The 13,672-nt window shown below is 26.4% G+C and overlaps 1 protein-coding gene across 1 annotated transcript; it reads right to left on the reverse strand.

Moving 5' to 3' along the window:
- Nucleotides 1-1,100: 1,100 nt before the first annotated feature.
- LOC112596611 (putative uncharacterized protein DDB_G0282133) lies at nt 1,101-13,081 on the reverse strand. The gene is made up of 2 exons (XM_025342378.1): nt 12,757-13,081; nt 1,101-4,662 (listed from the first exon to the last, which is right to left on the reverse strand). The coding sequence occupies exon 2, from the start codon at nt 4,628-4,630 to the stop codon at nt 1,502-1,504; it is 3,129 nt and encodes a 1,042-aa protein (XP_025198163.1). The 5' UTR covers nt 4,631-4,662; nt 12,757-13,081; the 3' UTR covers nt 1,101-1,501.
- Nucleotides 13,082-13,672: the final 591 nt, after the last annotated feature.

The following is a 13,672-nucleotide window of genomic DNA, read 5'->3' on the forward strand; positions in this document are numbered from 1 at the left end:
AGCGATAATAATCATATTGTCAAAAAAAAAAAATAAATAAATAAACATTCATGCTTGTATAACGATAACCTTAATTAATATTAATTGTAAAACATAATATATCATTTTTTTTGATTATAAAATTAAACTAGTTTAATGTATAATTTTGATTATCAAGCCAATGACCTAGTTGTCAAGGCAGTGCTTAAAAATAATTTTTGATTATCTGATTTAAAAACCCATTACCATTATTACGTTTAAATGGGTGCTTTTAAAATATAGGTAACTGAACTGAACTATAATAAATAAGTTAAAACAATTAGGTTATATTTATGAAACCCATATAATATATAATATAAATACGCTATACACTATATTGTATAAGCTAAGAGTGATTCTTATCGTACGTGACATGGAATATTTCTGTAAAGCTGAAAGTATTACGAATTTTTTTTTTGGAAACTTTAACAACAATAGTATTTTTTTTATATCTTTGTTAAAAAATCAAAATATTTTATAACTTCTCATAAGCTAAAACGATGAAAATACTAAATAACGCAGAGAAGTTAAAAAAAATAAATAGAATTTATAATTTAAAATATTTTTTAGAATTTACAATATGCATTGTTTTAATAAACAAGGCTTGAGATTTTGATAAGTATAAAGTTTTAAATTTTAGTTATTAATTTTCAACAATTCGTTGACCCGGGTTTTCTATAAAAAAATAAAATTAATTTTGGACGATATTATTTTAAATACAAAATCGATTAAAATGAAATACACAACTATAAAAATAATTAGTTTATAACAACAAAAAAAATAAAAATAAATTAAGTGATATAATCCATTATAAATTGTATTGGTGGCTGACGCCTTTTAATCAAAAAATATTATACACAATAAACAAGTGACATATAATTTAATTCCATAGCTAAATTTTGAACTGTGTTTGTAAAAGTTTCCAAAAAAAAATAATATTTTAATTTGATATATTTACAAAAGTACCATATTTTAGTCTATAATAAATACAAATATTTGTATTAATAGTGAATCACTCTATATTATAATATAATAGTGTATATTATTTTACTCGTCGAACAGTTGAAAAAAAATGTAAATGTAGATATTATTTTTTTAGAACTTTGATCATCATATTATTACATAATTTATTTTAATTATGCTTTTAACTTTGAATTTGGTGCATATGGATTCCCGGAGTAGCTCGAATTTACGAATTGGAATTTAAACAAAACTACCAATGTTATATTATGACATAATATTTTATTCAAGGCTAAATTAGGAACTTTAGTATTATCAATATCACCAAATTTCATTCCAGCACCCATAAAATATGTAGTTCAGTCTTATTTTAATTCTGTGGATGTATATTATAATATTATGTTATATCATACAAACTTTAATTATTTAATATGTTTAAGCTTATAGTTAGCTAAATTATTGTATGCCGTGAGCTATAGAATGCTACACTCACCTATGTATATAAGCTTAAAAACGCAGATATTTATGTTGGGGTTAGCTTGAAGAAAACATTAACAGTTGACGTTAACTTTTCCTTGACTGGTAAGTAGACTAGAGATGAATGAAATGAATCACTGCGACCACTCATTTCCTTCTTGACCGACGGAGATACTGAACAGTTTTCGAGAAAAAACGACTGCATTATAAACGGCTCGTGATTTGATTCGGGAATATTGTGTTTTTTTTCTGTAGACGGCGATGTGTCTTCGGTTTGACGTGGCTTGATCGATGTTTCAAGTTTGTCGGCGAATACGTCATTTCCGTTATTGTCCAACGATTTGTCTGTTGACGAATCTTCATTAGCGTTGAGTGTGACGTTTGTGTTATCCGGTGAATGTAAAGTAGCGTATGGAACGGGCGAATTTTTTGCATCTGAATTGATATGACAATGTGTAAAATGATTTTCCAACTTTGTCTTGTTTTGAAACGCCACGCTGCAGGTCGGACATGTTAAAGACATATCCTTTGTGGTTTTATTTTCGGTGAGATGAAATTTTTCATGTACGAAAAGAAACGATAAAATGGATGTGGTGAATGAGCAGTATGAACAACGATACTGTTTCATCTCATCGCATATTATTTGCTCTTCGACTGGATTTTGTTTAGGACTTCCAATTGCTATTAAGTTCGTGTTTAACTCGCAGTTAAATTGCAAATTTTGCTTTTCTTCTTCCAAATGATTCTGAATATGCTTCCACTGAAATTTTCCCTCAGAACCATGATCGTTTAATAAATGAGCACTTAACCATTTTGAACTTCTAAATCGTCTAAGACATATATTACATACTTCAGTATAATGTTTATAATATCTATGACCGTTTTCAGTTTCATCAGATAGTTGTCCATTCTCAGTCATCGAATCGGACCAATATTTTTGGCATGATCCATTTTCGACTATGCCATGTGAGTTCTGTTTGTGTACTCGTAGAAAATATTTACTGCAAAGTTCTTTGTTACATATGTCACATACTACTCCCCCAATATGATTACCATTTTGAATCGATATACCATGCATACGTTGCATGTGAGTTTTCATGAAATACTTATTGCACAATTCTTTATTACATATTTTGCAAAAACTACTTAACATTGTTGTCTGTTTTCTTTCGCCCAAGTCTTTAACATGCTGATTAATATATTCCTCGTTTTCTGCAGAATTTTTACTACTAGCCGATGCCCTACCCATACATTTGATGTTACACTCACACTGCTCGATATGTTCTTTCAATAATGTATCAGAATTAAATATTTGATGGCATTCATGACATGAATGTTCAACACGTATATTTTCATTAGACTCTAAAGTTTCATTCATTAGTTCATGAACGATCTTTTCATGTTCATTAAAGATATGAGCTTTTAATGATCCGTCAACTTTCATGTTACATACATAACATGTTGACATATTCTCTAACGTATTTCCGTCGAGTTTGAAAAATAAATTGTGTAATGTAAGTAACTTGTTTTTGCTCATTAAGTCAATTTTAGATTCATCCGTTTCAACATTTGTATTCGTTTTATTTTCATTTTCATTAGTTGTTACGGTAATTGGAAGATAATTATTTAAGATGTTAACTTTATTCCCATTAATGTTGTCGTTTACACTATTATTTGTAACTAAGTTAATGGGGGTATTAGTGTTAGTCTTGAATTCAGTAGATTGCTGATTTACTCCTTTAGTGTTTGATTTTGAACAATCATTTTTAAATACTTCTTTTTCATAATGTATATTTGTGTTTGTGATATGACTTGAATTACTTGTAAATTCAATACTATGAAGATCGGTAATATTACATAATTCATTATTTAATTTATTGATGTAGTTTACATTTCGCTCATCGTTTGTATTCTCAACTTTTATGTTATTATGTTGTGTTTTGACTGCTGCGTAGTTCATCACAATTTCATTTTCATTATCTACTGATGTTTGAATGTCCTTAAAGAATAATTTTTCATGTGTTTTTGAAATTTCAGCTATGGATTCATTAGCATGAAAAGATGGCGATACTGTTTTAACATCTTTATCGCATGAATCGGACACTCCAGAATCTAAAACTTCATTTTTGATCTGTAAATTTGTTTTGAAGTTTAATGGGATATCATCAGTTAACTTTAAGTCTCCATCGTCTGCTATACCATGAATTTTAGCTTTATGTCTCCTAACAAAATATTTGTTACAGAACTCTTTTTGGCATATACTACAAAACGCTCGTGTTTGGTTGTTAAATATATTTTTTGATACATATGTGCTTTGATTTACCGATGACTGAGAAAACAATACAGGGTTTTTAAACATTGATGATGTTGAAGCACCAATATTATTATCATTTACGTTTGAAGAGAAATCGCAAGTCGAGGGCAATGTTGTTATTTTAATTTTATCCAACTGATCTAAACTAGAACTATTTGAATGGCCGTCACTGAAAACACCATGTTTATTAGCTTTGTGCGTTTTCAAAAAATATTTGTTACAAAATTCTTTATTACACTGATCACAAAAAGCTTCTGGATTGAATATTTGGACAGAAGTCGGCCCAACATTGGTCCCTGATGAGCATGGTTGGTTTTTAGAAAATGGCATCATACAAGTTAAAGATTCAGTCGAATAGTCTTTCTTATAATTATGTGAAATTTCTTTCAGAAATGTTCCTTGCAATGAATTCGGATTATTAGAAATTTCCGTAGATGAGTTATTTTTCAGTTGTATATCATTAGAAAAATGTATATTTTGTATCTCAATTGGTGAAAATTTTTGATTTTCAGTTATCGTCAGATTCAGAGGTAAAGAAGCTGAAGGATATTGGGAGTAAGTTAATTTTAAATCTGTTGCTTCTTCGCTATTGTTCAGTTCACTTTTATTTTTAGTAGAAAGTGATATTTTTTTGTCGCTTCTATTTTTTGTATTTTCTTCATTAGAAGATATCCTTGTAGGATTTGATTGTTTACGTCTTTTTTTTGTAATATCTCTTAGATCTTGGTTGCTAGCAATGCGTTTAGTTCCTATTTTTACATCTATAGTATAATTTGTCTTACCTGATATTGATTTTAATAATATATCAGTCCAATTTAAAGGAAAATCCATTTTATTATCTGCTTTGCCGATTGTCTGCATATTACTATTTCTTTGTTAATATCGAAGCTAAACTAAAACAAAGAACAAAAAAAAAAAACAAATAAATTATTATTAGTTATTTAATTTTAATAATGGTCAAGTTAATTTATAAAATACAAAAGAGTTTAATTTTTAAATTAAAAAAATAATTCATTATTATTATATCACAGATAATAAACAAAGTCAGAAATATATATATATATATATAAGCTATGAATAATATTCAACACTCGGTACATATTATATTTAACCACGGTTTTTGGTTAATGCAATATTTCGGACTTAAACCACCAATAATTAATTTTATCCATAAACATATTATAAGCTTTAGTTAAATAACATTATTCATAAAAAAATAAAAAATGGTAGGTAATTAAATTAAATTTTTAAAGAAACGAAAATTGACATGTAAAATATAATATATAATGTAGATAATAAAAAAAAAAAATTTAAATTATTAAATGCAAAACTAAATTTTTGCGTATGGAATTTTATAATACTTTTTAACTTACAAGTCACGTTTTTTACTCGAGAAACTGCAATTACAAAAAAAAAAAAATACGAAATCTTTGTCCCTGCAATATTGACTAAAAAAGCAAATTTCCATAGTAATTTAGAATTTTAATAATATCTTTTGAGCTTATTAAAGGCTCTGCGCAAAGAGTAAATTTATTTCTTGCATATAATTTGATTATTTACTATTTATGTTTCCTAATTTATAAAAATTAATAATCATTAATAGTAAAACAGAAAACTAACAAATATACGTATATATAATATACTCGCATATTATATACATATATTTCTTTAATCTAGGGTATACAACCGAACTAAACCTCTAGTATTTGGTAGTAAAACTTTTTAATAGAATTTAAAAAAATTAAAAATTGTGGTCCTCAGGTCCTAATTAATGATCAATTGGGCCCATGAACTCCAAACATCTATTACCTATAAAGCCCCCTTCAATTCGATATCTCCTAATTGCGGAAAAATTAATAAAAACCATTCGAGTGGCAGACGAATTTCGAACCCAAGTATAACATACTTATTACGAATAAATTTCCATTCATTATTTTTGATAATAACTATTATAAATGTTTGGAAATTTGTGAATTGTATTGGTGAATGAAATTTAAAGCGCGTAAAAAAAAGAAAAAGAAAAGGAAAATGAAGCATTCATCAACAACCACACTGTAATATTCAAATAGTGAAATTAATACATCCAGTTGTTTCAAAAAAAATTTATAATTATGATATATTTACAAAAAAAACATTTTAAAAGTACGGTTGCTCTTTTCTAAAACACAAATATTTTTAACACCATCTACCTATTGGTATTTTTTTTAGCTTGTTTTAAGTCTTAAAAAAGAATTTGTGGAAAATATTTATGTCCTCAACGCACATGGTTTTATGAACTTGATTTCCACAGTTAATATTTTGGCATCAAATCCCATTTCCCGTTCCGCAATTATTACGTTATAATATTGTTCTGAACAATTCGTCCGCAACTAGTACGTAATCTTTCAATTCTATGACTATTCAAGATGAAAGACATTTAATTAATTAAAAAATATCATTTTCTTATAGAATATCATTAATATTAATTTACATTATTTTATGTTTAGTTTGATCTATACTAATTTTTATTTGTGTTAACTTAAAAAATGCTCTTTTGATCGAATAATTGGCAACTAAGATTGTTAAATACAATCGTATTGAAAATAAAATATATAAAAATACATATTGGCATATTACAATCATTTTTTCAAAAACCTCTTTATTATAATAGATATTTTATTATTTTCAACAAATTATACTTTACTTAAATTTAAAAACATTAAAAATTAAACAATTTAATTTTAAAGCAAAGGGCCAATATCATTTTTATGATAGTAGAAATGTGATTCAATTTAAGTTTCATAATTTCTCTTCAAAATATTATTTCATAGTGATGTAAGATATGCTGTCTTTCTTATACATTTGTTCCACAGTATCGTAGCTTTTTTTTTTTTTTATTTCACCATTTTAATATAGTTTGATTTTGAAAAGCTTCAATGATTTTTTTATAGTTATCTACTTATCTATTAATACTTTAGAAGTTTGAAAAGGACACAATCATCTAATATTATTCAAAGACACACTTTAATAACAAAATTATATCAAATATCAATTTAACATTAGGTATTATTTTGAATTTATTATTTAGTAACTTTTCGTGATATAAACATATTTATATTATATTTTACTATTAATTTATTATACACATAATATAATTAAACGTTGAAAAAGTTGAACCCTGAGAATGTATTGTCTTTAGTATCCATTTAACCTACACTTGGTTAAGTTTGATGAAGTAAACATATCGAGCTTAAATTTTATGATTTATTACAGGTTTTTCTCTAAATTAAAAAAACACAAGAGTGATTTGAATTGATACCTGCAGCACATAGGTTTGTTATGTAGCTTAATAATTTTATTACTATTTAGACCAGAGACGGTCAAACTTTTTTCGGCCGCGATCTACTAAAAATATACTTCACCTTTGAGAATCGACTTCGATAAAAAAGTTTTTATTATTATTAAGTTACTATACCACCATAATTAATTTTCGTGTGCGCAGCCTAAAAATAAATTCTGGCACGATCGACTTTAAAATTGTTTGCGATCGACTGTTTGGCCGCCCCTGATTTAGACAAACGTGGTCAATAAACCCATTTGTATTTGGGTTTATAATAAATTATGATTTATAGTTCATGGCCCAATGATCGATATTTTTATTATCAAATGACAAAAAGTTGGTGTATTGAATATTATACTTATCATATAATCATATAATAATAAGTAGTGTAAATTATGAATAAAATAATTTACTATGTCATAGATAGATATTACTCAAAATGTAATAATGAATATATTATTATGATAGGGTTTCAGAAGTTAATAATATATAAAACATTAGATAATGACCTTAAAAAACAATACCGATATGAAAAAAAAATTTCAAAACTAATAAAAATACCATAAGATACATTAAAAGATTAACTTTTTCCAAATTATTTTATTTTATTAACTAAATGTTCACACTAAATAATAAAATTCGTATTTTTTTATAATACTTCTCTTCTCACCCACTAACTAATTTTCTTTATAAGAAATTAAAACATGGTCTGTACTTGGCGATAATTGGCAAATCATTTTTAGCGTTTGATATTATAAACATATAAACATTGATCAAATCGTTAATTAATAGTTTCAAATTACTTATTAAAATTTTTCAAAAAATAAATAAACGACGTCATTAAACACTCATGTATTTACAAAAAACATTGTATTTTTTATTAAAAAGTGATAATTTAACAATATATTTTTTTTTTTTTTTTAACAAATAATTCAAGTAATAATTTCAAATTTATTATAAGAAAAGTATACTGAGGAGTTTGATCAATGTACGGGATACATAGGATATGTTGTCTACCCTGCCTAAGCAAAACAATAGGTAAATTAATGAGTTGTCTAAAAATCTCTGGTAAAGTAGGTACATATACATCAGTTTATATATTAAATTACACATATTATAATATAATCTATACAAAGATTAAAATATAATTATTTTTAAGACTTTATATTACAACTATTTTACTTTATTTATAATTAAGTAAATAAATTTACTAGGATAACTTCTTGATTATTTAAGTAGGTATTACAAACATGAACCACAAAAAGCAATCAACATTAAAATGTTACGTTTTTATAATGAACAAACATTACATAAATAATTTATAACTGGTACTTACAGACGTTTATATATTATCTGAAACATAGTCAACGTAAAAAATATATAAAAATCATTGACTAAAACGAAAATTAAAACCTTAAATTTAAAAATAAACTCATACATTTTTCAGTAAATTTAACGAAAGTTTTTTTTTTTTAAATTAATTGATTATTTGTAGTCTTAAATACACTTAATTATAATTTATAAAATGTAATTGAACACTTGCAATTAACTGGATATTTATGTAATACAAAGTCTATTTTTTATTATTCAAATATTATCTATATTTTTCAAATACATAAACGTATTAAAAGTTTTTATAGTAACAATATTTTTCAATGATACATCTTTTACATAAACAAAATTTTGAAAAAAATGTGATGAAAAAATAATAATTGTTGGTGTTAAATATTTTTACAAGAACCAAATATCGAGTCTGGACCATACCTGTACTTTCATCAAAAATGCATATATCTAGTCAATAAGAGTTAATCGTATGTTTTCTATTATTGACATGCTTTTTTTTATATAAGTACATCTTGTATTGTCAAAATACTTAAACTACTAAACGTTAACCTATTTCTAAGAACTTATTCAGAATATATTTTATACTTCGATCTATTATATATTAACTTTTATTAACCCTTATAAGCTTAAACTATATTAAAACTGATTATCAAGATAACAGAAATGACTATTTCATAAGAGATTACGTTTTGCAATAAACACATAGTATTACAAATTATTTAGTATGGTAAAATGCCTAAAGTAAAATTTACTTTCTGAAATACCTATGTAAGACATAACACATTTAGGTACACAACTTTTATTGACAATACAAGAATGTTCTAAAATACTGATTTTTATTAAGTTTCTATAAATTATAAATTTAACAATAAAAGGTCAAAATTGCATAATTTTTAAAACCTAAATTGACAACTACCTATGTCTATGAAAAAAGTTTATTTTATTATTCTTGGTACTGTAAAATGTTGGTACTTTAAAAATAAATTTACTTTGAATAAAAAAAACTTTGTCGAATAGTTTACCTACTAATACTATATTAGCCAATTCGCTATAGATGTATTAACTCTTGGGTAGAATCATTAATTACGAGTATTATGCATGTAAAAATGTAGTACAAATAGAATATATCGAAGTACACTAACTGACAGACTGCGAAGTGCAGACACAATTTTTATGGAGTCTGGTTGCATAATAAAATTATAAAACAAATTATATAGTTTTACATTACATTTCACATTTTTATAAATAAATTTATATTAATTATTTTTTTGTTAATATATGAAAAATTCATTAAAATAATTTTGAACTATTAAAATTTAAATACGTTTTAAAACGGATCCTAGTAGAAATTAGTTGGTGATCCTTAGAATAGACCATACAAATAAACAATTATTTAATTTAAATTAATTTTTATTCATTATTATTTTAATTATTTAATTAATTTTGTATTTTTATTTATTTTTATATTATAGAATTCAGATAATAAATTTTTATAAAGATTAAAATTAAACATATTATTATTAATTAACTACATTTGTTCTATAGGTACTATCGTGTATGACGTATCTTATTAATCAATTATAATTAATATTATATGTATAAATTTTAAATATTAACTAATATTTTTGTGGCATTGTTGACCGCAACTTAAGGGATAACATTTTTGGATATTACTTACTTCTAAAAGTTTTCTTCAGTTGCTTAGCAATATATTGTTATTTAATCAAAACTATTTGCCAAGAAATTTTAATAACTTTAAATCAATAATAAAAGCAATTATAAAACAAAATTATACTAAAAAAAGATGAAGAAATTAAAAAAAAAAATCAAAATTGAATTGACTTTATTGTTTATACATGTATAATACAATGTGTTTAATACCAACATTGAAAATACATTTAAAATGTATTATTGCAGGACATAACTACTATAAAATGTATTCTATTATTTAATATTTGTAAACAACTAAATAAATAAATAAATACAATTAAATACAAAGATTGCCACAGTTGTACTTGAAAGAGCTTTAAATGTAAACATATTTTTTGTATTCGGAAATTTACTAAAAATACTTATATCGTTATGCGAAATAAAATTCATTGGTTCCTTTTAATTATTAAACTTTTGTAAAGGACACTATTTAAATATGTAACGCCAATAAATAATTAAATAAAAATTATTAAAAAAATTGATCACATATCTGATATCAGTACTTATGTACTTAAACAATTACAAATAATAAATAATATGAGTGAGAATAAAGTTTTTAATAAAAATACCATAAAATAATATAGTTTTAAAAATATATATATTGTAGTTAATATATTGTATTTAAATTTTAATATATTATAAAATGTTTATGAATATAATTCATAAGTTTAAAACATGAAAAAATAAAATTATAAATACATCAATAAATCAAAAATGGTATTATTTTGGATATAATAAATTACCTACACAATTGGGGGGCTTAGCCTCTTGAAAACATTTCAAGCCCCCTCAATAAACGTAGTCATCTGACATAAATATCAGCTCGTTATAATATAATATGTACCTACGACATTCTAGGTATAACATCACATTATTTTAGGGGTATTTAAACTTATGAACGTATAAAAGGCTTTATAAAGAATCTTTGTATAGGCAAAGGAAATAAATAACTTAACTTGGCGTATATAATATATAATTTTTTAAGAAATATAATTTTAAAAATATTTAGTTTTCCTATTCCATATCATAAAATTAGTATATACATATTGTAGTGTAGTATAATACACACACATTTTATACAGAACATTTTAAAATATTTAGTAGGTACATAAAAAAAAAGATTATAGAATAGTTTAGTACTTTCATCATTATTCACTTAAAAACAATATTGGCTGGCTATTTGAACTTAAGTTTTAATAACATCTCCGATGTAATCAATATTGAATACCCAATGTATAAGGTCATTAATTATGAATAAACGTTTAAATTAATCTACATAATAAAAATATAAAATACAATTTAAATGATTAAGTTTAAAAAAAAATATTAAAAATTTAATATTTGACTTAAACATTTTTACGCTTGAATAAATTTAAAATTATATTCAGTACTTCGTAAAATAAATTAATAAATCGCAGGATACATATTTTATTCTTGCTTACGTAGATGATTCCTTATAAATTTGATTCGCTGATTGCAAGCACTATTCTACTGAAGCGGTTAATATAGTAGCTATAAAATCTACTTAATTTTTTGCTTACAATTATTGAAAATTAAGTAAAATTACAAAATAGTTTAAAAATACTATAAGTATAAATACTAAGGTCGGTAATAAAAATTAATAATTTAACTATTAATCAGAGAAAGACATGCCTACAAATGTGAGTATCTCCATTAATAATATTTAAAAAATCATGATAATGACTAACCAATACAGTCATAATGTAAAATATTTGCAAATTATAATAATTACCCACCAGTTACACTATTATTTAATTGTGTTTAACCATACCTATTTTATTTTTTTCAGTAACTGCTTTTAGAGTGATGAGCTATACTTTAATACTGAACATTAGGTTTCTTAAAAATACACATTTAATCTAAATTCTGTTATTCTTCTATTATATATGTATATATTTAATAAATACCACAAAACACTGAATGTATTAAAGTCAACAATAGAATACTAGTATATTTATTCGCGATTAAATAAAAAAATGCAAAAAAAAAATTTTTAAATACGTATCATAACAAATATAGTTACTGTGAATATTAAATTTTGTAACATTTCTGTAAACACGCGATATAATAATAAAAAAAAAAAAAAAAGCAATAACAATAGATATTTAAAATCACGACAAATAATAAACGAGATACGAGAAACGTATAGGTACACTTTTATACTATATACTTACACAGTACCTGTGTTTATTGTTTTATTGTTATTATTTTATTAAATATCATTATTGTGCACTGCAGTCAGACACACGTGTCTGGAGACAGAGGGACGCGACAGTGCGTGTGCGTGTGTTTAACGAACTTTTGAAAGTGCACGTTTTCGCATACACACACGCGCGCGCGCACGCACATATTTTAATTTAACGTTTTTTTATATGTATGATTGTAAACGTATTCTTTACCCATTTAATGTGTATCGGGAAAAAAATTGTAGAGAGCTCTGATCATTTGCATTCCAGTTTAAAAAAAAACTTTTCGCATAGGTTTGAAAAACCTGTTTTATTAACAGCAACGTAGTGGCGAGACACGAAAAATTTCGTATTTAAATGTACCTATCGAGTACCGAGTATGATAATTATTTACTGTGTTTACTCACTGGACATGACGACGGCAATGACGCGAGAATCGAAAGAGTTACGAGACGCGTGGCTACGACGGCGGTACAGGCGACTGCGATGTTGTTGACCACAGCATTCGTGACGGTGCATGTCTTCGATTCGATTCGCGTTGTATATGTCGTGAAAGGTTCGAAAAACAATTTTTCTCAAAAATCGCTGTCTTGCGATTTCTTACCAACGAAGTGAGTAACACGCCTCAACGTGTCTGACAAAATCATTCGGCGACACGTGGCTCGATTATCTCGTGTGTGGTAAATAATAAAAAAAAAAAATTACTGTAATAACAATGATGAAAAAAAAAAAAAAAAATTAACAGAGCAATATTGTTATTGTTGCGCCCGTTCAAGTGCAACGACGACGACGACGACGACGACGACGACGAAAACGATTATGATTTTAATAATATCGTTCGCCACCACGTCAACGTTCCGCCGACGGTGGCACACACGTATCGACTGGACGCGACTCGTCGCGCGCGACGGTGGTGAATCATAAAATAATAATAATAGTAATAATAATAATAATAATAATAATATAATATACGACGCGCGCTCGAGGGCAGTTGTCGCCGCCGCCGGGGTGCTACGGTTGGCGGTGCCTCCGTCGGCCAAGGGGTTGCGACGCGCGGTGGTAGCGGCGGCGGCAGTGATGACAACGCGGTGGCGACTTTGGCGGCGGCGGACGGCCGACGGACGACGACGACGACGACGACGACGATGACGACGTCTCCGCGTCCAAATCGGCGGCGGGCCGTACCGCGCGCGCCACACACACACACACACACACAAGAGCGCGCGTTCACACGTGCGCAACTATTACTATTATTATATTACCGAGACGCGCGCGCGGTTGCGTCCAATTACGCGTCGTACGCGTGTGTGTCCGCCGCCGCGT

Source organism: Melanaphis sacchari, unplaced genomic scaffold, assembly GCF_002803265.2.
Source record: "Melanaphis sacchari strain LSU unplaced genomic scaffold, SCAv2.0 Contig32_pilon_pilon, whole genome shotgun sequence".
Classification (NCBI taxonomy): domain Eukaryota; kingdom Metazoa; phylum Arthropoda; class Insecta; order Hemiptera; family Aphididae; genus Melanaphis; species Melanaphis sacchari.

Coding starts and splice junctions, on each gene's coding strand:
- LOC112596611 (XM_025342378.1), bottom strand. CDS start 4,630: ATGCAGACAATCGGCAAAGCAGATAATAAAATGGATTTTCCTTTAAAT.